Genomic DNA, 26,995 nt, shown 5'->3' on the forward strand with positions numbered 1-26,995 from the left:
ACCTCATCGACCCTATGTCCAGCTGCCTATTGGATAATGCTGCTCATACGGACTTCAAGCATCTTAATCTAAACGTGTTCCAAGTAAAACTCATTTCTGTCACCAATGCCTGCTCATTCTCCAGAGTTTCCCACTGGTGAATGGTATTACTATTCACCCAGTCCATAAAGTTGTTAATATTGGAGTCATTCTAAACTCATTTCTCTCTTTGATCCGGATCTTGATGGTTTAACCTCGGCCCCTCACAGGGACCCCTCCTCCCCTGTCTAACCGACTTAATACAGTCTAACAGCTTCCTACAGACTATCACCAGCTCTCTCACTAAAAGCCCACCTGCCACTCCATTCAGCAAGTACCACTTTCTAAAAAACAGATCTGAATGCATCGTTCGCTTACTTAAGACCCCCCACTGCGGGTCTCTGGTCTGGAGACCAAGTTCAACTTCTCAGCATGGCATACTGGGCTCTTTAGAATATGGCTTCTCAAAGTAGGTGCTTAATAAATGCACCTGACAGCCGAGAGACATCTTTCCAAAGCCCCATTTTGACACCACTACACTGTGTGTAAGTTTGCAGCAAGCATCCACGCTCCTTGCCTCCTAACTGCACTTCGCACCAGCTCCTTCCAGGCCCTCTAACTACTTCCTACCTCCAACTCTTCTCATCTTCCTGTGCACCCTATGTGGCCTTTGTAATTCTTCCTCACCCACACCCACCCACCCACCTCCACATTTCTTGTTTGCTCCTGTCGAGTCTTCTCTTAGGCTGCACCTTCTTCCTAGACTGATTTCCTGACCTGTTGCCCAGTCACACCCTTCTCTTTCAAAACCCACCTCCTCCCTGAAGCCTTCCCCGACTAAGCCCACCTGGCTCTCATCTCATTGTTCTTTGCAGATTCCCCTGAGCACTTAGGTATTTAACCCTTCAGAAGTATACTAATTCATAATGAAGGCATTTTCATGTTCTGTCTTGCCCATTAGAATTCCCTGTGGATAGAAATTCTGTGCCTTTTATTCCTTCAGAAGTGCTTACCCCCCGCCCCTCCCCACGCAGTGCCTAGCAGGATCTAGTCCTAGGCTCCATCTAGCGTAGAAAGTGGGAGAGCCGCAAGTATGCTTGAGTGTCTGAGTGCTTTTAAAGAAACATGACCAGCCGGGGCAGTTCCAAACAGTCAAACAGAGCTTTGATACAACACAAGAATCGATATGCAGTCATCTTCTCTCTTTCTCTCTCATCCCCATCACTGAGGACATAGCCTTCCAGATGTGAAGTCTCCGCAGATAGACCAGGCCTCCCACCCTCTTGAGACTCTGGGTTTAGTCACCCACAGGAGAGAGAGAACATCCTCTAATGCTGACATGGACCATTGCTCCTGTTCAGTGAGAGCACAGTGGGTACTTTATTTGGGGCTATGTGACATTGAAAACTGGATGTGTTTTCCAGGGAGCAGTAAAGAGAGTCACGACTTACTCAGGGTTGTCCTGGTCACCAGCTTGAAGTGATGGAGCTCCTCAAACATCCTCTTGGAGATCTTCTCAATATGGAAGTGCTGGAGGATGCCTGGGGCCAAGCACAAAGTGGGGCAGGTGGTCAGGCACTCTCTATCTGGAACCACCAACCCCTTTTTCTGCTTGGGCTGAGCATATCATCTCACTACTGGGGCTTAGGAGTCTCGAGCTGGGCTGTGTAATGTGCTTAACCAGGAACTTGGACGGCTCGAGGGTTATAATTGACTCCATTTGTTTCCTTGGCTCACTGACCTCCCCCCGGTTCTCCAGAGGACAGAGATAAGGGAGACAGAGCTGCTGACTGTGGGACCCGCTCCTGGGGAAAGCCACAGAGAATCCAGCATGGGTTCTGGTTGGAGTTTCTGCAGCCAAAGGCAGTATTAGACATTCTGCCCTTGCCCCTGGTCTGGGTAGACTATGTCCCTGCCAAGCCACCGGGCTACCCTCCTGGCTCGGCAGCGAGAACCAGCAGCGGGTCTTGCAGACAGGTTGTTTGTGTAAATGGAGAAGCCATCCTTACTCCTGAACTCACCAGAAAGCAGCTCCTTTCACTTTCCCTTATAAAAATGGGCAGAGTAAAAATAAGGGGGCTCCCACAGTCTCAACCTTGCCTGAACAGCTTTTATCAGAATAACACGTGAACAACTGAAAACTGCCTTGCAGTTAAGGAGCAATGTCACCAGCCCACTTAAATAATCCTCAAGAGGTCGACAGGGGGCAACGGACATAGAGCCTGGGTTTTCCTCTGTCCACTATGCACAGATCTTGATTACCCAGTGCTGTGAACAGGAGCTTATTTAGAGGCAACACTAGCAAGTTAAAAAACATGCATGCATTTCTGTGAGGCGAGAGATGTGGGGCGATGGATGCATAGTGAGGTCACCGCTAGGGAAGCCAACAGAACAGTGTTTAGTCCTGGTGACCAGTTACAGAGGAGCTAGGGAGTTAGAGATGGCAAATCAACATTCCTGGATCTAGAGCAAAAATAAACAGGGATGAGCCTTATATGTGTGTTCTAGCATATTTTTAAAGCGGTAGAGAGGACCTAGAGTCTGCCATACAGAGTGAAGTAAGTCAGAAAGAGAAAAACAAATACCGTATGCTAACACATATATATAGAATCTAAGAAAAAAAAAAAAGGTCATGAAGAACCTAGGGGTAAGATGGGAATAAAGACACAGACCTACTAGAGAATGGACTTGAGGATACAGGGAGGGGGAAGGGTAAGCTGGGACAAAGTGAGAGAGTGGCATGGACATAGATACACTAACAAACGTAAAATTGATAGCTAGTGGGAAGCAGCCGCATAGCACAGGGAGATAAGCTCGGTGCTTTGTGACCACCTAGAGGGGTGGGATAGGGAGGGTGGGAGGGAGGGAGATGCAAGAGGGAAGAGATATGGGAACATATGTATATGTATAACTGATTCACTTTGTTAAAAAGCAGAAACTAACACACCATTGTAAAGCAATTATACTCCAATAAAGATGTTAAAAAAAAGAAAGAAAGAAAGAAGGGAGAGAAAAAAGGCCCACAAAGTACTAGAGCAGTTGTTTCTCAAAGGATGGGTCCAAGTGCCACCTGTATCAGCATCACCTGGCTATTTGTTAGAAACACAAATGTTTAGACCCTACCGGAGGCTGACTGAATTCACACTTCTTGGATGGGGCCAGGTAACTGTTGTTTTTTTTTTTTAAATAAATAAAATTTATTTATCTATCTTGGTTGCGTTGGGTCTTCATTGCTGTGCGCGAGCTTTCTCTAGTTGCGGTGAGCGGGGGCTACTCTTTGTTGCGGTGTGTGGGCTTCTCATTGTGGTGACTTCTCATTGTGGAGCATGGGCTTTAGGCGCACGGGCTTCAGTAGTTGTGGCACAGTGGGCTCTAGAGTGCAGGTTCAGTAGTTGTGGCGCACGGGCTTAGTTGCTCCATGGCATGTGGGATCTTCCCGGACCAGGGATTGAACCCATGTCCCCTGCATTGGCAGGCGGATTCTTAACCACTGTGCCACCAGGGAAGTCCCGGTAACTGTGTTTTAAACCAGCTCCTTGTGTGATGCTGAAACTTACTCAAGTTCGAGCACTCTCGAGCCTTATGCGGGAGCCAATTGAAAAAGGATGTGCATTATTTCCCAATTGAAATCTCACCTCTACAACTCGGATTCCTAGAAAACTTGACCAGACTAGATCAGCCCTAGTCTCGTAGCTATGGGATGGTTTGAATAGCTGCAGGGATATTGTTTTAAATTTGTCTTACTGCAGAGTCCCCAGCATGATTTGAGAGACTCAGCTGTGCACTGAATGAATGCATTTTCATGTTTGTTGCGCTTCCTCTGGGAAACAATGGTAGACTACAGTTTGGGAGTTTACAACCCTGGCTGTACATCAGAATCACCTGCAGAGCTTTCAGAACAAACCCTTAAGCCCAAGCCCCACTTGGCCAATTAGTAAGACTCTCTGCAGGTAGGCTCAGGGATTTGGTATTTAAAAACCTTCCCAGATGATTCTGATGTGCAGCCAGGGTTAAGAAGCACTCCTCCAGCCTTGGTTGTGTGAGAAAGACAACAAAACCCAACAGTCAATACTTACTTTTTAGCCCAGGTCCTGGTTAAAGCTAAAGGCCACAATAGCAACGGTGGGAGTCATATGTTAGTTTCTAAGCAATCGGGAAATCTTCTGACCCAGAGGAACAGGTTGAAGCAAAATGAAGGTGAGTCTTCCATTCCTTCCCTGTGTCCCCCTTACAAAAAAATTGACAAGAAATTAATGTCGTCTGGCTCACCCTTTCGAATGGTCCAAACGTGGACCTCTACCTGAGGCGGTCTCTCTGTCTCCAGTGCTATTTTTCTGGTGGTCTCCCCATCCTCCATGAACACAGACTCATACACGGGCATGGTTTCTTCTCCACAGAAGTAGCCTTTGCTGTCAAAGCTTTGGCCAGGAAGTTCTTCTGGAATCAGGAAGCAAGTAGAGATTTGTCATGGTTTTCCAAGACTAGGAGCAAACCTCTGCATTTATGCATCTCTTTGTTCATAGCACCACACAAGCATCAAAAGTGGACAATCTACAAGAACATTCCTACAGAGATAGAAAGCCCACCCATATTTCACTGGCTCAGCTGAGGCTGCCCCTGTAACAGCCACCAAATCACAAAGAAGCACATGACTTTTAAGTCCACGTGATGACAGAACACTGGCCCCAAAGCAACACTGGATCCACCACCACCGCGTGAGAAGTGGATCGTCACAAAGAGGAAGAATGTGACGAGGTACAAATCTGCCGGGCGCTTAAGGGAACATCGGGATTTTCGATGCTGGGTCAGGATCATGGTTGGGCTAGCTCAATGTTGCCAACAGAGACCCAAGGAATGGGCTGACAGAAGGCCTCGGTTAGCTTCCCTGACGTCAATTAGGTATACTTAGAAAACATTTATGACACTCATTTATGTGCATATACTTGCCCAAAGGATCTATCCAAATTGGCTTGACATTTCTGAACGCTCTTTGATTTGTTTGTAAGCGGAATGCTAATACCGGATCAACATCAGTGCCAAAACCTAGATGTCAGATTAGTCATATGTATGCTATGCCAAATGAACGGTTGGAAGACACGAAAAAATTGGTCAAATCCCTCAACTATGGATCATTTAAAGTATAAACTAACTTGTTGGATTTCAGCTTCCAGGCATAAAGGTACCAGCCCCCTCTTACTCCCCATCCTGCTCCACCCTCCTCTTTCCTCAGCCCCCTACTGAAAGAAGTTTCCCTTGGTTGGTTATCCGTGACTTAACTTGCTTTGCTGGCCTCGTAATCAGCACCCTCTTCAGCTGTGTACTTAAAGTGTAACGCTCAAATAGGGAACAACAAAGACAAGCTGAGGACACCCTGAAAAATTCTGGATATGTGCAGAAGCCATCTGTCAGAACATCTGATGTAAGCGTTGGGTGTTGAGTGCTTTGGGCCCGTGACTCTAATTAGGGGGACTCACTGTTAGCCAATCCGAGGCACTTGGACTAGAGGTTGTAATCATATGGCTGTCGCATGTCTCTTGCTGACCTGATTAGCTCTCCCATCCCCACCACCATTTTGGCACCGTAAGGACAAAATCCTAGTCTTCTCTGGATGATTCCAGGTTGGATTACTCAATTCGCAGATTATCCTAGAGTCAAGCTTTCTTTCTCCTTTTGTCTTTCTTTTTAGTTATTTAATTACTCGGTGGGCTGGTCTTTTTTGGTGACGCATTAGGTGCTGAAGGGACGTGCACTAGCACATTTCAGTAGGTGGAGGGGGGAGGAGGTCATGGAGTATACAGGAACCTCTATGTATTTAATTACCACCTTTAGAATGAGAGCCGGGTTCATGTGTTAAATCTTGCTCACCAGCTTAATACTAGCTATAGCTATCACAGCCATATGAAATCCACGATGGCACTGGAAGTACCTATCATACACTAAAAGTTCTCCCAGGGTCCTGAAGAGTCATCCTGCCCCACCACCCCTCCCCTCCAAGAGCTTAATTTACTCACCAGAAGGGATCTAAGAACAACAAAATCCATTCGTGACTCAACCCTGGCTGGCACATGAAAATATTAAGAGTAAATAAACAGAGCGTGTCTTTCGAACTACCTACTCGGCAACCTCTTCATGCCACATCCTCCACTTCAAGGTGCTTCCTTATCACTGCATGTGAACCTACTTTCATTTCCTTCTGGGGAAGTATGCCATGCCTGAAGTAATTTCTGGGCATTCCCACTTCCCATGAGAATGCTCCTGTCCTGAGCCCTCCAGAACTAAGAAATTGAGAAACCACTCCGTATGGAAGTGGGGATGACTGATGCAGGAGATGTATTATCCCAGCCCAGGAAACAAACTTGAAGTCTTACCAGGGGCTTTTTACGCTGTAACCCAAAAGGAGTGTGTCATTATGGGAATTCCAGGTATATTGGGGTGGTATGGTGGGGTTGAGAGGTGAGTTGGGGAACCTTCAGGGAGTAGAAGTCCTACACAACCGTGCAGATGGCCACTGACACGTGAAGCAAGGCCAGCCTCCACCAGAGCAAAGACAAGAGAGAGAGAGAGAGGTGAAACTCACATCCTTTATTTTGGCCTTAGTTTGTTACTGGAGGGGCCTGCAATCATTTGTTCTAATGAAACTTTTGGCTGGATCATCAGTGAATTTTATTTGTCTCTTTTCCCTTCTCAACGTGAATAACTGAATTTACCGTTCTTTTTTTCTGTCGATCTTCTTCTCCTCTCTCTCCTTTATTCCTTTTCCTCTGTGTCCTGTGTCATTTTCTAAGAGGCTGAGGATGTCATGATCTTCCCTTTCTCACCCCTTCACATCACTCAGAGCTCTACTCAAACATCGTTCTTCAGAGAAGCCAACCCTGACCAGCCTTTTGAAAGCACTTCACCCTGCCTGTGCCATTCACTATCACCTGATCCTGTCTGTTTTTTTCTTCCCAGTACTCATCACCACTGAAAATTACCTTATCGGTTTGTGTTCATTGCCTTTCTTCTCCCACTAGAATGTAAGGAGCATTACTGGCAAGTAGCCTGAGTCTGTCTGCTTTATCTCCCTATTCTCAACGCCTAGAACAGTCTCTTGCACACAGAAGGCACATAATATGTGTTTCCAGATTGCATGCTGCATGAACAAGTGCATGCCCCTTGAGGATCTGAAGTTGCTGAGTACCTGGGCCTCCGTGTAGTGACTCTTGTAGGGCAACGTGACTATTGGGAGACTTTCAATTTGCAGACATCCATGTGTGGCTTGCTGAGGGCAGGTGACAGAATGGGACAGACACTCTCTCCTTCCACGTTGCCCAGTAAGTCCTCTATCTCTACACGTCTGAGCAGCACGGGAAAGCGGGAAAAGCCACTCTTCCAGAGAAACAGATTGTCAATGAGGCTCTTCAATATATTGCCAATTGGGATTCTGAGGGCAGTTTTTTAAATAATAGCCTCTATTACTTTTTCTAATTACAAAAGTCATACACGTTTACTGTTGAAAATTTAGAAAATACAGATAAACAAAAAGAAGAAAATAAGAACTACCCATCATTCAGTCACCCAAAGATGGCCGCTGTTACATTTTGCCATATGCCCTTCCGGTCTTTTTTTTTTGGCTAAGCATATTATCAACGCTTTCTCTATTAAAGAAGTGACTTGCCCAGAGTCACAGAAATAGATAATAAAACCAAGGTTTGGAACCCAAGTCACTTCCAGCCCATTGTTTTTTCCAGGCCAGCAGAAAATGTTGACTGATTAAAAAAAAAAAAAGGCAAATCAGTTACTTAAGTGTTGGTTTTGACACACGAGCTTGAGAAAAATACAGTCCGTAGTATTGGGGTGACAGAGTGCTGGATTGATGATCAAGCATTCTAGCCCTGGCTCTGCCACTGGTTTTCTGTGTGACCCAGATCATAATATACATATTGTTTTCTAGCTTGCAGATTTTATACTTAACAGATATATTGCAAATATGTTTCTGTGCCATTAAATCTTGTTCTATAGTGATTTTTAATGGCTATATAATACGCCACAGTACAGATATACCATAATTCACTTAACCATTTCCATATTGGTGGACTTTCAGTTTGTTTCCAATAATTCGCTATTGTAAACAGCACTGCAGCAAAAATCCTTGTTTGCGTATCTCTGTACGTCTCTGATCACTTTCTTTGGGTTTCTAGGAGTAGAACTGCTTAGCCAAAGAGTATGAACATAAAGGTTTTAATAAATGCCACCACCTGAAAGGCAACGCCTGTCCTGTGTCCTGTGCTCACACCTTTTTGATTCCTTCACTCTTATTTGAATCACGTACAGCAATACAATCCTAACCACACAAAGAAATGGGATGTGGTCTGAAGGTGTGAGATTCAAATTGGAATATTATATAGTGGGAGGGTTTATCTTACCCTGGGTAGTTTAGGTAACTATTAGTTTGTGTCTGAAATTATCTTGTTGTATTACTTTTATGATGATAGGCATTAGACCCTTGACAGGAGAGAAAATTGTGCTGGTAGAACTACTTCCAAGTGACACTAAAAGGCTTGGGGATCCAGTGAGGTGGCAGACTTGGAAGTTACAATAGGTCATCGTGGCTGGGTGGCTGCCATGTCCATATCCTCAGAATGTGCTCTCTCCGTGCCCCTAGTGAGTACATTTCCTCAACAATTTTAATGCCCCACTTCTCCACTCCATATCAGATAGCTCCTATCCCTCCTACCCACACCCTGCCCCTACTCTGGAAGACGAAGGTTGTTACATTAAGAAAGATTTTGTTTGTGCCATAAATCAGTGCTTCTCAAACTTTAATGTGCATTGCAATCACCTGGGGGACCTTGTTAAAATGCAGATTCTGATGCAGCAGGTCTGGGGTGGGACCTGACAGTCTGGTTTTCTCACTAGCTCCCAGGTGCCGCTGGTCCATAAACCACACTTTGATTAGCAAAACCATAAACTACCCTGGGCCTACAGCAGTGGTTCCCAAACTTGTCTGCAAATTAATATTGTGTGGGGATCTTCTAAAATTCCAAACCCCAGGCCACAATTCAAATCAATTAAATCATAATCTCTGGGGATGACACAGGTATTTTTTTTTTTTTTAGTTTTAAGAGTTTTTGAGCAAAAATTGGTTCAAATTGGGCAGCATCTAGTCTAACAGATAGAAAGGAGCTCCAAGGAGCTGTACAAAATGAAAGACTTTTACAGGCAGAAGGGAACAGGAGCAAGGAAGTTATATTTGGAAAACAAGCGGATTGGTTATTGCCAGGGCACTTTCCTTTAAGGGATGGCATGGGTCTATCAGGCAGGCGACCTCACTAGTGCTGATCAGGTGACTCCTGATTAACTGGCGTAGGATTTCATTTCTGGGAGAGTGAAAATTAATTGTCTCGATTTGGTGACCTGGGGCTTAGCAAAATTGACTCCATGTTGGGCCTGTTGTCTTGTTTTTATCAGAAGAGACCACCTGGTCCTAGGTTCCGTCCTCTGTCCATCCTGGCATCCTTCCACACTGCCCTCTGGTCCTTGGTGGTCCAGCCACACTGACGGCCTACTCATCCCCGGGCCTGTCTAGTCCTCAGTTGTTGGTCCAAGAGACACAGGTATTTTTAGAAGCTCTCTGGGGGATTCCAACGTGCAGAGAAGTTTGAGAACCACTGGCCTACATGAAGATGCTCAAAATACATATATACTGAATACACTGACAGAGTTCATGTCTGTCTGCTACTCATCAGGAATTGCCTAAATTGAATAAATGATTTAGCTCTCTGCCTACACTTAAAAACATTTGTTTTTTTAAAAAAAATATTTATTTATTTGGCTGTGCCGGGTCTTAGTTGTGGCATGCGGGATCTAGTTCCCTGACCAGGGATCGAACCCGGGGCCCCTGCCTTGGGAGCGTGGAGTCTTAACCACTGGACCACCAGGGCAGTCCCTAAAAACATTTGGTTTTTCATCTGTGTTTACAACAGTGCTTTGCAGGTAGATATAAGAAATGATAAACTCATGTGCCTGGAAGTGATTAATTCATTCAGTCCTAGAATGTTAGAGCTGGAAAGACCCTAAGAAATCTACTCTAACCCTCTCGTTTTGCAGAGAAGGAAACTGAGGCTCAGAGAGGTGAAGTGACTTGTTCTAGGTCACACAGGAAACCAGTAGCAGAGCCAGGGGTAAAATGCTTAATTATCAATCCAGTACTCTGTCACCCCAATACTACGGACTGTATTTTTCTCTAGCTCGTGTGTCAAAACCAACATTTAAGTAACTGATTTGCCTTTTTTTTTTTTTTTATCAGTCAACATTTTCTGCTGGCCTGGAAAAAACAATGGGCTGGAAGTGACCTGGGTTCCAAACCTTGGTTTTATTATCTATTTCTGTGACTCTGGGCAAGTCACCTCACTTTATACACCTCCGTTTTCTTGTCTTTAATAGAGAAATGATAATATCATTATAGGATTTTAGAATTGGAAGGAAGCATAGATATCAATTATTCCAAACTTTTCATTTTATAGATGAGGATGATGCAGCCTAGAGAAGATCTGGCACATTTCCAAGGTCACCCAGCAAGTTAGTTATTAGGACCAGAACCCACTCTCCGTCCACTATGCCTCACCTGTCCCTAGTCCTATCTGAAAGAGAAAATGAAGGTGATTGTGCTTTGATGAGTTAAATGGTGATATAAACAAAGGGTGCTATTGTCCTTCCTAATAATCACGATAACCTAATTTCTCTACTATTTAGAAAAGCAAGGCTTAAGTTCGGCCCTTAGGGCTACATGGGACCAAAGGTGTGGTAGACACAAGTAAATCCCCAGCTTGTTTCTGAGAAGTCACTTTCTTCCAAGCAACCATCTTATCAGCCCTTCAAGAGAGGAGCGAACGTAGCTTGTTGTCAGTTATTAGTAGAACTATTACCATTACAATTATATGGCAGCTTGTGGTTATGTTTCTGATACTCAAAGAACATTGAGAATGACTATGTGGGGATCTCAGTCAACCAAAGGCAGGGCTTCCAACCAACGCACCTTTTGCCTTTTTACCTGGACACACCTTGCAGCACTTTCCATCTATTTTTTGAGGATACTTGCAGGGGTATCGACTGGGGCAGTGGATTTTCTTGCACTCTTGCTTGGTGACATTACAGGTGCACAGCACACACTCCACAATGCCAAATGCCCGGAGGTTTGGGTGCCAGGACTCGCCGTGGGAATAGGTCTTTCCATTGGAAACACACACTGGAAGAGAACACAGGAAATTAAAGGTGGGGAGCTGAAATGGGCCCTGGTGCCCAGAGCCCAAGCCCTGAACCCCTTAAGACATCAAGCATCCTTTGTTCTTGTTGTGCCCGTGGAGATGTGTTTACAGAGCAGCCTCTGTAACCAAAAAACAGCTTGTGCCTTGCTCTCCTGTCAGCAACTATTCAGGATCTTCAACAGAGGCCTCTGGATGCCCACAAGGGCCTGACACATAGTAGGCCATCAAATAGTATGTTTTAAATGGAGGAATGAATGGATGCATGAAATCAGACTTCTAGCTGTCCAGGGTGTCTGATAAGGAACCTCTGCTAGAATGTAGTGTTCAGACCTGTAGCTCCATAGAGGATTGGGATGGCCCAAGTGGATGTGCTTCTAGGCATGAAAATCTCCCAGGAAGGTTTGCTGTCCAGGGAGACTAGATGCAAAAAATACTGGTCTTCTCAAAGGGCCAAGTTTTTCCAGATCCTGAAGCAAATCCATTCAGAATGTCAAATGCTATGAGAATCTGATCTACTAACACAGATGGGTACGGAGCTCAGTGGTTCTGGCTTACTCTCTGGAGTGGGAAGGAAGGTGCTGAGACAAGATTGAGAAGGAAAGGACCCACCCCTCCCGGGTAACTGGTGAAAGGTAGCCTTTTACGCCTCTAATCTTCTGGCAATGTCCTGTATCCTCATAGTAGCTGTAGAGATTTGGCTACAGCGAATCACTGACTGCTCTAGAGATACCCTTTGGTGGTCTCACATTTGCTGAGTGGAAGAGAAGTCACCGGCTCCATGTTTTCTGGGGGTGGGGGGCGGTTTGCAAGAGCAAGCATCTGGGCTGCAGGCTGAGGGGCCTATGAAGGGAAGGAGTCACAGGAACATCCTTCAGTGCAAACCAACCAAAACATATCTGGCTTTGACTGTAAGGTACGGAGCTAAGCTCCAGTATAAGACCTGCACAGAGCCGCAAATAGGGAGGTCTGAGAATGAGTCCTCTCTTTTTTGAAAGTGCTGAGACATTCTGGAGATTTCCAGCCATGACGGGGACTGGGTGTGTTTCTCATTATTCCCATCACCTCATCATACCCAGGGAGACCTGTCGGCATCCCAATCAACAACATCTCTAGGGTGGGTTGTATCACTTAAGGCGGGGCGAGGGTGGGAAAAGTAGCCCCACGTGGGGCGTTTCTTAGGAACTGACTGATTTGGCTGCAAGACAATGGCCTCAGAAGGATGAATCATTGGGCTATTTCTCTCATCAAATCCACTGGGTCATATTAGGAAATATGGACGATGTCGGCTGCCTTTTCCCGTCCTCTGCAAGAGCTGCTAGAGGACTAGGCACTCTAACAGGTCAATCCATGTAAAGATTTCCAAGAACCTAAGCCAGAGAAGCTCCTAATCGTACAGTGAGATAGAATACGGGCTTGAAATCTAAACTGTTGATGGAATCACAGGACAAGATGGACCAGATGTGTTGTTCTCTCTCCCGCCAACCCCTCTTCTCTCTCCTCCCCAGACAGTGACACACCCTTCAAGACAACAAGATCATGTGGGTGCAGACTCTGCTTCAAGAAAATTTAGGCTGGACTCAAGTTAAGAATGGTGGGGTCCTACTGCTTCTCCTCTTGAACTCTAGCAAGGGACAAAGTAGATGTATCTCAGAGGAACACATTGTTAGCAGGAGGGCTAAGGAGCGGGGCAGGCAGGACCCCCAGGGTTATATAGCCAGGTCTCCTCTCCCCTAAACATTTGGACTAAGGGAATAATCCAGACTGGGTAAGAGCTTACACTCTGAAGTGCAATAGGGTGAGATCAACTCTCTAGGGGGAAACACAGCCTTCTCCCCACCAACAAATTCTCAAGATGATTTTGATCATCCAGCTGGGGCGTTGGGAGTTGAAGATAGGGACAAGTGACTCTCCAATGAACTATAATAGAGAAAGGTCAGGAGAGAACGGCTGCATCCAAATCAATGGGGTCAATGAATAAATGTAAACCAGCTGGGGCTTTTGTAGGACATGGAGAAATCAAGGGATGAGCCTCTGCCCTGAAAATGAAGAGGCCTGTGGAAATTCTGGGATTTAGGATTTTCAAAGACCATTTCCCCACACGTTTTTTAAGGCTTTAAAATACTTTCAGAGCAAATGGAATCTATTGAAGGCAATTTAGGATTGAAAATCAAACTGCATCTTTACCTAACTCCTCCTCCTCATTTCATAAATTCGTATCAGAATGCCTTGGAATTTAAAAATAATAAATTTCAAATGAAACCCAGATCAATAGTAAATATTTCCAATTCTTCTAATACCTCACCATTTTTTATTAAGAGTTTTATTTTGAATGTTCTTTTTTTAAAGCCTGTTAGTTTCAAAAGCAATTTAATTTTTTTATCTGTAATCTGAAATTTACATCTAACTAGTAACAGATGTGATCAACTAGCTTTGGCCTGACCAGCTTTGTTGAGATTTATAGTAGGAGTTCTTTGTAACGGATTGTTTTTCACCCATGTTATTCAATCATTTGGTTTAATAATTTATTACTTTTAACCCATTCAGAGAACTGCCTTTGATTTGTTTTTCCTTTAAAGGAAACAAAACATGTTTGTGGTTTCATAAAAAGGAACCAGCTGAGCTTTTGCTCTGAAGAGCTGGTTGACAGGATGCCTAAAAGAGTAAGAAGCAGTCAATTGTTTGATCGAATTTCTCTCCCCCCCCAACCCCCGCTACTGGCCGGGAGGCGGCGGGGGTGGGGTGCACGGCAGTGGCTGGAGAACTCTGCAGGAAGGAACGGGCCATGGACGCGTGTGCTTGGCCGAGTGGGCTGCACGGTGGTACTAACCTGAGCAGTCCTGCTGCTGCTCAGCCAGGAGGTTTCTGGATTTCTCACTGGATGACTCACTTCTAAGCATAATCTCCTCCTATGAAGTAGAATATCTGAGTGGGGAGCCTGGAATAAGTGCCTTTAACAAGAGTGCCAGGAGAAGCTGGGGCAATGAGGGGTGAGAATTGCTATCTCTACGGTTCAGATGAGAGCTTTAGAGGCGTTTAGAGCCGACTACCTCTGAATATTGGGTGTCCTGCTGGAAAACAAACCGCCTTTCATTTTGTTAAAGCCCCAGCAAACTTTCCCAAATGACCTTCAACCCCCAGAGGCAACGGAGAAAATGCTGGAGGGCGCATCAGGTTCACTGCTTTCTCACCTTTGGTCCTTAATAAGGACAGATACTCCTGAAATATAAACTATGGTCTTTGGACTGTATTTAGGAAAGTCCTAACAGTCCTATGGAGTCACTTGTCCACACTCGCTTGGTAGACCGGATGGTGAGTGATCCACATGGGAATGTCCGATATGCATGGGAGAAAGGGTCCTTTCCCAGCTCTCCAAAGACCAGGGCTGCTGAAGCCCCGACACGGTGCAGTACCAAAGAAGCACGTCCCTTACCCTGTCCATGCTTGTGTTTGTTATTGATGACGATCTGCACGATGGTTCCCGACGCTTGCTGCGAATCCATGAATGCTCCCCGGTGACTTCTGGCCCCGGGAAAGCGGGGCAGACCTCCAGCCTGTCGGCTTGGCGGGGGATCATAGTGCGAGCGGTGGTAAGAATGTCTCTGTGAAATGACAAAGGACAAGTTCAGCTCCCCGAATCTACCAATGAGACGACTGAGATGGACTTAGCTGCCTTAGAAGCTGTTTGATCGTTTTTAGTGAGGAGCTCTGATCTTAAATGCATGTCCACCGAAACCAACAGAGAAATTGGGATGTGGCGGAAGAACAGTGCTGGCAGCATGCTGAGATTTCCCTCTCTTCTGGCAGGAGACTGGCCTAGATTCACAGATAAGCTCCTGAGGGAGAAAAATAGCCCAAAAGGGTGAAGTACCTTTCCTGCTCCCAAGAATCTCACCTTCAGGTTTAATAATTTACATAGTCACCTGCAAGGCAAGGCAGAGTGTGATAGAGGCCACAGAAGAAGGATAAAATGCTGTGCAAATTAGGACGAGACAGAGAGCTTCTAGTTGGGGAGGGTTTGTGACCTGGGCCATGAAGCATGAGTAGACTTTTTACAGGCAGACTTGGTGAGGAATATTCCAGGCAGAGATTTCCAAGTTGAGAAGGTGTAGCAGAGAACAGAGAGTCCATAAAAGGGAACAGCCGAAGGATAACATTCCAAAAGTGGGTTAGAGCCAGATCACGGAGGACTTGCAATGACAGGCTAAGGGGCGAGGACTTTATTTGGTAGGCAATAGAGGTGAGGGTGTAGAAGCCTTTCAGGGATTTATTTTTTTTTAAGTATGTAAAAAAATCAGAACTGTGTTTCAAAAGCATTGAGCCCTGACAATGTGTACGGTGAACCAGAAAGGGGGAAGAGGTGGGAGGCGAGTCTGGTCTGGATAACAGGTACTGAGACTCCAAGCGCAGGCAACGGCATGAGGGCACAGAGCAGGGCACAGATACCCCAGACGTTTTATAGACAGAAGAATGGACTCCGCAGGATGGCACTAGAATGTACGCTCCACAGAGGTGAGAACTTTTGTTGTGTTCACTGCTATATCTCCAGCGCCTAGAACAGTGTCCAGCATCTAGAAGGTGCTCATCAAAGCCTTGTTGAATGGACGAAGGAAAGCTGCAGTCCCTCGTGAAAGTTTAGAGTCTTGTAGTACAGACAACCCCATCATTGCTCTTTCAGCAAGGGTTCAAGACACACGATGAGCCCACTATTCTGCTACCCACCCCTCGCCCAGGAGATGAAGTAGAATGGGGTTAGAGGAGGATGGAACGGATGAAGAATAGAACCTTAAGGCTTAAAGCCCAATAACACTGTGTTTTAGGGGTAACTGTCAGGGGTAAGGGAAGGGGGTGGGTCCCACGAAAGAAGCTTTTGCAGGCAATTACACAGGAATATCCTCATATTCACTGATAGAAATAGCAAGGAACATTGAGAAGGTAGTTATGGGATCTCCTGACCCCACCATCCTCTAAAACATTTATTTTAGTTATGTCCCATAGACACACATGTTGCAAACTTAGCTTTGGGAATTATTATTACTCTCCTGGTTAGGGGGTGGGGAGGCATGGGTGAGAGAAGGCGAGAGCGAACAGGAGCTGGAGTAAGAGAAAGAGAACATTATCCTATATCTAAGAAGAGCCCATGCTGGTGCATTGCTATAAAAACTCACACAAATAAGAGTTTGCGTCAATTTATTACCATGCGCACAGACAGGATTCTCAGCGCAAATATTTTTCATTCCCACAATGGCTCATATGTCTCTTTCTGCCACAATCACTCACATTCCACAAAGGCCATTACAGATTGTTCTGTCCTTTCTGGAGTTTGGCAAAGTTTTGCCAAAGGAACACAGAGAGGACAGTTTGGCTGGTGGGTGTCCTACTGATGCTGAAAGGAGGGGGTTCGACGGGGCTAGAATTTGAAAGGGAAGGTCGCTGACCCAGTATAAGCTGCAAGTACAAGGAGTTCTCTGATTCATGAGGGTGAACACAAATTGAAAAGCTGTTCTTCGGTACCGGGGACTCTGATCCTGGACATATGATAAGGGGAGAAAAATGATTCAAGACACACAAAAAAGGAACTCAGGGCTTTTGATCAGAGGCCAACCCAGCCCTCCCCAAACCTTATCTAAGTCTTTTATTTTACAGACAGAGAAACTGAGGCCAAGAAGAAGAGGGGTTTTATTTGGGGTGAGAGTGATAGTTGAGCTTTTGGAGACGGCAGGAGAGTGGGAGAGCGGGAAAGGAGAGAGGAAGAGGAAGAGGAGGAGGACGTGGGAGAGATCACATCTGCTTAAGCTCAGGGATCCCCAAACATTTGCTTAAAAGCTGCTCCAAAGAAAAATTCTCTCCCATATAGAAGTCTGCTACAGTGTTCACAATCACACACGCCACTGGTCTCCATCTCGGCTGCACACAGAATCACCTGGGGAGCCGTAAAAACACTAATCCCACCCCCAGGGATTCCGATGGAATTGGTCTGGGGTAAGGCCTGGGCATCAGGATTTTTATATACTCCTCAGGGGACCCTAATTTGAAGCCAAGGTTGAGAATAACTGACATAAAGGATCTTCTGTTTCGGCCCCCGGGGTTGGGGTGGTGATGTGTGATTTTGATTTAGGAGTAATGGCTCTTTCAGAGTCGCTCCCTTGAACAAATGAAAAAGGCTTACCAGGGGCCGTTCTGACCTTGGAACTTATAGCGAAGGAGAAAAAGGCATTAACGCCTTGGAGTTGTAAGTGAAATTGGAGCTTATCTTTAAAACCAGCTGTGAACAGGCTGTTTGAGAGAGCAGGTCAAAACCAGTTAGGTAGAAGCAATCATATGTCTAGGCTTTGTTTTCTTCTGCTCAATATTTTGGTATTATTTGATTTACTGACTTGAAGGACTGACAAATATCTCAGGCTTCTGAGATGGCTGTTACACAGTTCTATCCTGATGTTGGAAAATCTCCACCATTGAAGAAGTTACCCAGGAGTTTCTTCTTTACTTGTTCTAAGGTCTAAGAGGTAAGGGTTTTAGCAGCAGAAACAGGAAAACATGAAAGTTTAGAAATGGCCTCAGAAGTGCCTTCCTCGTTCTGATCCTGTGATACAGTTTTGCAAGATGTTACCATTGGGGGAAACTGGGTAAAGGGTACAGGCCATCTCTCTGTGTTCTCTCTTACAATTGCAAGTGAATCTACATTTAATCACAAAATTAAAAGTTTAATTAAAAAAATGTCTTCAGAATTCATTCTAATCCACACAGCCATGAGCACATTACACCTTAGTCAGGAGTAACCTAGGACTATCCCTGTCTGGGAGACACTTAGGCCAGTTTCCTATCCAGAGCACTGTTCTGAAAATATGAATGAGACATGGGTTTTTATGTGTTTCATATTGTTTCTATGCCAAATTCTTTCACGTTTCTAATGGTAAATCTCTGAGTAATCTATTGGGGGCAAAACCGGAGTTTGGCTGTTGTCCAAAACAAAATTATGCTTGCTTTCATGTTTTGGCTTCCCACCCCGTGCCTATTTCTCTCTCCTCACATTCCTCCCCCCAACACACACACAAACACACTTCCCCCGATGGTACAGGGACCAGTTCATATGAAGCTATGATCTGGAAATCAAACAGAAACCATTTCAGGTTTTTACAAAGGAGTCATCATTAAACCACTGGTTCTCCTTTTTGTGCACTTCGTAAAACTTGGTTAAACTGATGGTTTTGAGCCCACTTGGCAAAATAAACCAATCAGCTGTGTTTCTGTTGACCCGAGGTTGTGATGGTTCCCTAGGAATAGGAACAGTCTACTAAAAGGGACACTCTACTGAATCAGAAATGTTTTTTTTTTCTCCCATGTGGAAAGTTGGGCCTGCAAATGCTATTCAGAAGGGATTCTCCTACCTTCTAATAAGTTTGAAGAATTTCTCTCTGATTTGGGACAAAGTCCTATGCATTAACATTAAGGAAAAGCCCCCCCGCCCCCTGCCTTTGCAACACACACACATACATTTCACTCTACCTTCCACGCCCATTCATTCAACACATATTTATTGGGTGCCAACTATGTGCCAGGTACATACTTTTCTGTTACTACAGATGCTATTTATTATTTAAATCATATCCCGCAATATCTATCCCTTGTAGAACAAAGGAAAATATTTATTTATAATAAAGTGGAACCATCTGGACATTTTGGCCTACCAGGCGCAAATGTTCATTTCTAAAGATAAGTCTTGAACTCCTTTGAAAATCTATAACTCTTTCAAGGCCCTGCCTTCTATATCTGACCTCTTTTGCTACGGGAAGTATCGGATTAAGTCCAGCCCTATGACCAGCAGTTTAGGAAGAACAATGAGGCTGAAAGACAATGATGGAGGTGGGGGCAGCATGAGACAAAGTCAAGAAGAAAGACTAATTAATGGCATTACCAGCAAGACCACTGAGGGGGCCATAGTGCTTAGTGTTGGGGGCTAAGGCACCCAGCTTAAGGTGACTTGAGACCTAACTTTGGCTTAGAATGGCATCTGGTTGACAGCTACTAATTTAGCCACTCTCGACTTCCTACCATGATTAAAAACAAAAAATTGGGGCTGAGGAAAAGAGGAAATTCACAACACAGAACAGGGAGACTGACATCATCTCCCGTCAGGATCTGGAAGGAATCTCACTTAGTATAAAGCAGATACACTGCTGGATGGAGAAAGTCTTTCCTCGGGGTCTATGTTAACCCACAAACTGGGAAGCCCACGCTCTCTTGCAGGAGTGCTGCTTTTTTGAGCTATCCAGAGTATTATTCTCCACTCCATTCACAAATCCTTCTCCATTCATTTGGAAACAAGAATGTCTAGAAAAGAATATGACTAGACAATAAAACAAATACAAATCCTTTCATCTCCTTGCTGAGGGTGTTGGCAAGCTGGGGGCATGCAGGTCAGAAGTGGCACATGTGATGGCCTTAGCCACGCTGTGATGTTGGTACTGATCATTTTATTAGGTCCTGGATCAACACCTTCTTCCATACCCTCATGATTCTTGGGCCTGACCTATAATTCCATAGACTCTTGCCCTAATATCCAATGTTTGTTGAGAACTAATTTCCGAGAGTTTTAAAAATCATCTAAATTTGATTTATTACAAAACTAATTCATGCTCATTGAAAAATATCAAATAATACAGAAGCTACAAAATAAAAAATCAAACGCTACCTTTCCTCCTGCCCACTTGCACCCCTCTGAGAGTATCACAATTAATATATTGGTATGTGACCTTCTAGATCTTTTCATATGCATTTACTCACATGCACACACAATTTTTACATAAGGAAATGATAGTATAAATTGTATCCTGCACCTTGTTTTGTTTACATACTATATCTTGGCGATCCCTCCACTTTACTACATTTTGACGTACCACATTCTTTTTCTTTTTTTTTTTTTAAAGAAATTCACGTTCTTTTATTTATTTATGACTGTGTTGAGTCTTCGTTTCTGTGCGAGGGCTTTCTCTAGTTGCGAAAAGTGGGGACCACTCTTCATCGCGGTGCGCGGGCCTCTCACCATCGCGGCCCCTCTTATTGCGGAGCACAGGCTCCAGACGCGCAGGCTCAGTAATCGTGGCTCACGGGCCCAGTTGCTCCGTGGCATGTGGGATCTTCCCAGACCAGGGCTCGAACCTGTGTCCCCTGCATTGGCAGGCAGATTCTCAACCACTGCGCCACCAGGGAAGCCCCCACATTCTTTTTAACAAATGTATGGTGTCCTATAGATTGGGTGTGTTTAACCAAACCCCTATAGATAGCATTTAGGTTGTCTCCATTTGTCTTGCTTTTATGAAAATAATTCTACGTTGAATGCTCTGTATACTTCTTTTGCATGAGGGTATGATAAATACCCATTTATTTGCAACGAATGCCTTGGTACATTTTGTACTTTTTGTACACTTTTTTTATTGGATGAAAGATTCTTTAAATTCTATAGTGTTTTACCTTTTTCAAAAGTTTCACACTCATGATTTCATATAATCCCATATGGACTCATATAAAGTCCTTTAATATGATAGATCCTTTGAACCGGAACATCTTCTTTTCTGATTTTTAGAGGCTTGAAGTGTTGCTCTACTTAGACATATATTTCTTGGAGGGATTCTCTTTTGTTAATTACTTCAAAATAAAAAGGAATAAGAGACGCTACTACTATACATAGAGAGATGCCCACTCGTAAGGCTTATTCTGAGATTAGCACCAAGAATAGAAATGAGAAGATGTTGCAGGTTGAGAAAGGGAATCTGGCTGCTACCTTTCCTTTCTTCCAGCTGTATGACTGAGAGCCTAAGGCTTAGGGGAGGTTTCTATGGACATGTCCAAGGTACCTGTGCCCAAAGGATGGGCTGACCTACCTAACGATCCCACAGAAGGTCCTCACTGTTGAGGCTGGGGGTGGTGACTTGCCTTCCTTACAGAAGACAAAGATTTGGCAAGTCATCCCGAAAGGGTACCAACTTCTAATCTAGATGAAGGGTGCCTAAGGGCTAGGCTATGATTTCTTCATATTCATGTCCTGGCCCCAGTTACCAATTATACAATGCACTTAAATGGTTCCAGGTTGCTGATGATGGCATTCACACTTCTGAGGAAAGGGAAGAAAAATGGCGTTAGAGATGGGCCCTTTTATGGCGTTGCTGGGACAGTACCCATGGAGGGAGGGAAGTCTGGCCTGATGCTGTGAAAGATTGAATTATTTGAGCTATTCACACTTACTGCTTCTCTGTTGGCAGGTTGCCTGAAGATATCACCATCAGAATGTTCCCACGACAATTCTCCATCCCCTGTTTATTAAAAAGAAATAAAGAATTATACATACATAGAAGGGGAAAATATCAACCTGTGACCCAGTAACATTTTGGGTTCTATGATCCCAAGTTTCTTTACACATTTTAGCTGTTCTGGCTGTCCTTCAAACAGCAATGTTGAAAGATTTCTCCCTGGGTGTGCCTCATTTTTCAAGACAACTCTGAAAAAAGTTGCCACTTTCTAAAACAGACCATCCAGCAATATTACACAGAATTTGGAAAATAAAAGGGAAAATAATCACTTTCCACTGTAATATAGCCATCATTGTCACATTTGCTTATTTTATTCTGAAGATAGTTAAGTCTTTTACAGGTCATATTCAACTTGTGTTTAAACTACCCTTCAAAAGTGAGAGTTTTGAGGATTTGGTCTGTCATGGTTTGTTAAATTCACCATTATGCCTCTGAGAAGTTATGACTTGATCTGAAAGTTAAGGTAAAACTTGCTGTGGTTAGAGTGTTTACGTAACCCATATCTTCTATTTTTGCCTGAGACACCTTTCTCTGGGTCTCCACAACCCACTTTTTGAACAGTGAATCCCAATCATTGCTGTCTTCCAGACTAACTGCTTTTAGGGGGAAGATTTTACTTTCAGCCTTGAGAAAAGCAAACTCACAACAGATATGGCTATTCCTCAGCTGATTAAAGATAAAAAATAAGAAGATAATCTCCAAAAATACTGCCTTGTATTATCTATGACCAAACAAGCAGATGGGAAGAGCTCGGTCTTAGAGATATTTGCACCACTCTAAATGAGTACTATTTATGTGTGTGTGTACCTGGTTGAGGATAACCCAATATCTATTCAACCATATATTTCATGGGATAACACGGAATACAAAAATGTATAAACATTAAGAATTCTCTATTCTAATTCATCTCCCAAGCTTTCAAAACCTAACTCTAACTAGTAACGCGTTACTGGTTCAAGTACTTACTGGTTTAGGGCTGGAAAAAGACCTCAAGATTAATTTGATACCAATATTATCATCGGGTAGCGACATAAAACATAGCATGGCTTTAACCTCCATGATTCAAAGATCATCTTATGGAAAAAATTATGAATTTTGAAGATTTAACTATGATTGCTACATTCATCTTCCTAAAACACCACTTTGATTATATAATCGTATCATTTCCTGATCAAAAAAACCCTCAGTGGGTCCCCATCTAAGACTCTCTATTATCAGCCCCCACCTCATCTTTACTGAGCACCTACCTCCGACCCAACTATCTTAGCTACTCTACAATGGGAACCCTTTGACCTCTTTACTCTTCATTGAAACTGTGGCCCCCATTCTTGCTTCCATGTTTTTGCTCATGTTATTTTTCTTCTGAAATTACTTTCCCAGCTCCCACACTCCGTAGCTCCTGTATGACTATAAAAACCATGAAGGTTTTCCTCCTCTACAAAGTCTTCCTCAAGTTCTCTCACATACTTCTGATTGCCTAAAGGACTTAGCATTCTGTAGCCTTAGAGATGTACAGGACTCCAGGCATAATTTTGTCCAACTGTTCCATGTAACAGGTGGAGAAACCAAGGCTCAGAGAGAGCAAGGAGCCATTTACTCACATAGCGAGTTGATGAGAGCTTACAGCCCAAATCTCAGATTTCCTGGCTCCCAAATAAGTATGTCTATTCTATAAGAGCAGGGTTTATTATTTGTGTTATTAACGGCTGTATCACCATGATCTATAACGGTGCCTGACACATAATAGTCACTCAATAAATACTCATCAAATGATAGAATTGGGAGGCCTTCTCTTATCACCTATCTAAAATTTCAAATCCCCTCTGATACTTCTTATCCCCCCTCTTTGCTTTTTGATCTTAGGACTCAACAGTATCTTACAGTTTATATATTTTATTTGTTGTCTGCTTTCTCCCACTAGAATTCTCCTATGAGAACGAGGATTTTTGTCTATATCATGTTCACTGATGTAACCTGCAGCACCTAGAACAGTGCTGGGCGCATACTTAGTACTTATTCAAAACTTCTTGAATGAATGAATACTAAACCAGTTTACAATATTTTCTTCTGTTAAATGTTTCTTGAGCCTGCCTTGTCTCCCTAAAGAGACTGTAAATCCCTTGAAACCAGAGACCATGTCTTAGACCTCCCTCTGTGTCACCTGCATCACTGGTTCTCAAAGTGTGGTCTCCGGACCAGCAACATCAGCATTAATTGGGAACTTGTTAGAAATGCAAAATTCTGGACCCCACCCCATATCTAGTAAGTCAGAAACTCTGGGGTGGGGGGTCAGTGATCTGGGTACACATCAGGTGCTCAGTATATGTACTGAGGTGAACTTCAGTAAAAAATACAGAATTAAGTACTTAGCCAGTAGCATATTTGCCTCTTCCTGGTTATTCCATGTCTGAGTAAAGATGGTAGACAAAGATTACACTCAGACTATCTGGAAACCCTGACTAACTTTGTAAGAGTGAAGATGCTTTCACCTTTGTTTATGTCAAAAAATAATGCCCAAGTCATAATGGCCATCATTAAAAAGTCCACAAATACTAAATGTTGGAGAGGGTGTGGAGAAAAGGGAACCCTCTTACACTGTTGATGGGGAATGTAAATTGGTGTAGCCACTATGGAGAACAGTATGGAGGTTCCTTAAGAAACTAAAAATAGAATTACCGTACGGCTCAGTAATCCTACTCCTGAGCATATACCCAGACAAAACTATAATTCGAAAAGACACATGCACCCCAATGTTCACAGCAGGACTATTTACAATAGCCAAGACATGGAAACAGCCTAAATGTCCATCAACAGACGAATGGATAAAGAAGATGTGGTACATATATACAATGGAATATTACTCAGCCATAAAAAAGAAGGAAATTTGCAGCAACATGGATGGACCTAGAGATTATCATACTAAGTGAAGTAAGTCAGAAAGAGAAGTCTAGACAAATACCATATGATATCACTTATATGTGGAACCTAAAATACAACACGAAACAGAAACAGACGTAGAGGACAGACTTGTGGTTGCCAAGAGGGAGATGAGGTGGGGGAGGGAAAGATTGGGAGTTTGGGATTAGCAGATGCAAAACAGTATACACAGGATGGATAAACAACAAGGTCCTACTGTATAGCACAGGGAACCATATTCAATATCCTGTGATAAACCATAATGGAAAGGAGTATGAAAAATAATATATATATCTATAACTGAATTGCTTTGCTACACAGCAGAAATTAACACAACATTGTAAATCAACTATAGTTCAATAAAATTTTTTTAAAAGAAAATAATAATGCCCAAAAGTCAGTTAACATACATTGAACACTTCTTGGGTGGAAAACCTGATACTAAGGCAGAAGGAGAAGAGAAATCACGGCTGGACCCTTGCCCTCAAGACATTTACAACTTGTTTGGGGGTGACAGGAAATCAATATAGAAAAGAGCCTAAAAAACACACACACAGAGTAGCAACTGGAAACACAAATGGAATATACGTGCTTAGGAGATATTGAATGTGTGGAGTGAGCAGTCAGATGTAATCGTGGAAAGCATCCCCAAAGAATTGTTAAGTCATGTTTTTAGAAGTAGATACTGCAGGGTATAAACAGTCATATGGGCAGAAGTTATCGCCAACTGGAGGGAACGGCATTTGCAAAGGACCAGAGCTTTGGAAATAGCAAGTCACATAGTGGACGCAGCAAGCAAGGTGTGGCTTGAGTGGAAACTTCAGAAGTGAAACAAGAGAAAGGGGGCTGGTGGAGAGATAGAAAGGAAAGGAAGGAGGGTGGGAGGGAGCAAGGGAGGGGGACGGGTTGCTGAGATAACAGGGTGGTAAATAATTCCTGTATGGACTTCGAAAAGAGGCTGAAGACTTCATATTTGATCCCGTTACCAATTTTTAGGTAGAGGTGCCTATGGTATAAATGATATTTGTGGAAGCTTATCCAGGCAAGGGAGTGCTGACTGGTTGGGGAGCAATTGGAATCTGGGAGGCCAACCAGGAAGCTATTGTAGTAACATGTGACGGGCCATGAGAATCTAGGTGGAGAAGAAGGGGTGAATCACACTACTGCAGATAACAAGAAAATGATAAGACCCTGATGGAAGATTTGGTAAAGGAGGAGGAAGGCAAAGGAGAAAGTATAAAATGACTCTAGGGTTGCAATCTGGAGAGCTGGGGAATGGCACTGCCCTCGACAGTGATTGAGTGGGTATGGACTTGGATTTACTTGTGCCGTTTTAGCTGGCAGTGGTGGGTCTAAGCTATGTCCTGAGCCAAATGAAAATATGGGACCAGAGAGAAGATTTGAAACCAGAAAAGATTTGCCAGCAAAATGGCAAAACAAAATGTAAATGCTATAGTGTGTGATTTCAAGCCTAATCGAAGTAGCCGAAAGAGAACAAATAACAAAAGAAAAATGAGAGAATAGCTCTCCTCATCAAATGCCCTTTTTAAATGTAGATTTAATGATTGGTATTGACATGAAATGTTTATTCAGCATGACCTTCTAAGAAGTTCAATTTATTGCATTTAGACCCTAGAGTCTTAAAAGGGCTTTTAAAGAGTATCTTTAAATACTTAATAGTCCAGACAGAATCTTAAAGCAATATAGAAGCATACAGTCCCTGTTAAATAAGCAGAGAGGCAAGATAGCAAAGCAACGAGGCAAGTCAGTTACCACACAGACTATTAAATACCCTGTAATACAAGTTCAGATGAATGTGTCATAACCACCTAAGCATTTGCAGACAGTTATGTGTACCTAAATTTGAACTATTTCACTTCATCAAAAACTACTGGAGCCATTACTTCGTGTGTGTGTGTGTGTGTGTGTGTGTGTGTGTGTGTATTCTCAAGTAGGAACTACTAGTATTTTCATTGCCTTTGAGCTTTCAAAGTCTTCAAAATGGCATTCTCTAAGCTTGCACGTTCTATAAGTAGCTGCTAAAGGTTTCAACATTTTAGTTATTTTATACATGAACCATAGTTAAACTTGAATTATCTTCTTAGATGTTCACATTAGTGGTTCTTTAGACTGGGGCAGGGTCTATCTGGAGAGCTGAAAATAGGTCTGTCCATTTACAATCTTATACCTTATACCTTAGATATTATAACTTAGATATACATACATAAAATACATAAAAGAAAAAAGTAGGCACCAAAGCCCTAAAAAAAAACCTGTTTCTGTGCTTTTTTTTCCCGATTCACTGGACAAATTATCTTGAGTGAGAGGAAGCCTCTTTTTTCAGCCAAGTCATTAAAAAAAAAAAAAAAGAAAAACAATGATTCTAATGGAGACAGATGGATTCTAGTTAATTCCGAGAAGCAACAAGATGTAATTTTAACCAATTTTTAAAACCAAAATGAAAAACAACTCTAGTGTACTGTATGTCAAACAATATTCATTTAACCTTAA

General features: G+C 43.4%; 1 protein-coding gene across 5 annotated transcripts in view; it reads right to left on the reverse strand.

The window, feature by feature from the left end:
• CHRDL1 (chordin like 1) overlaps positions 1-26,995 on the reverse strand; it is a 115,994-nt gene that overhangs the window by 3,319 nt on the left and 85,680 nt on the right. For 3 of the 5 annotated variants that reach the window (XM_082447640.1, XM_082447636.1, XM_082447637.1), the window contains 5 exons: positions 21,504-21,571; positions 14,695-14,863; positions 11,036-11,245; positions 4,288-4,455; positions 1,470-1,559 (listed from right to left, as the gene is read on the reverse strand). In XM_082447640.1, coding sequence (XP_082303766.1) covers positions 1,470-1,559; positions 4,288-4,455; positions 11,036-11,245; positions 14,695-14,863; positions 21,504-21,571 — 705 coding nt within the window. The remainder of the gene's footprint in view (positions 1-1,469; positions 1,560-4,287; positions 4,456-11,035; positions 11,246-14,694; positions 14,864-21,503; positions 21,572-26,995) is intronic. The other 2 variants (XM_082447638.1, XM_082447639.1) reach the window with 1 other exon arrangement.

The sequence above is a fragment of the Balaenoptera physalus genome, assembly GCF_965194825.1.
Source record: "Balaenoptera physalus genome assembly, chromosome: X".
Classification (NCBI taxonomy): Eukaryota; Metazoa; Chordata; class Mammalia; order Artiodactyla; family Balaenopteridae; genus Balaenoptera; species Balaenoptera physalus.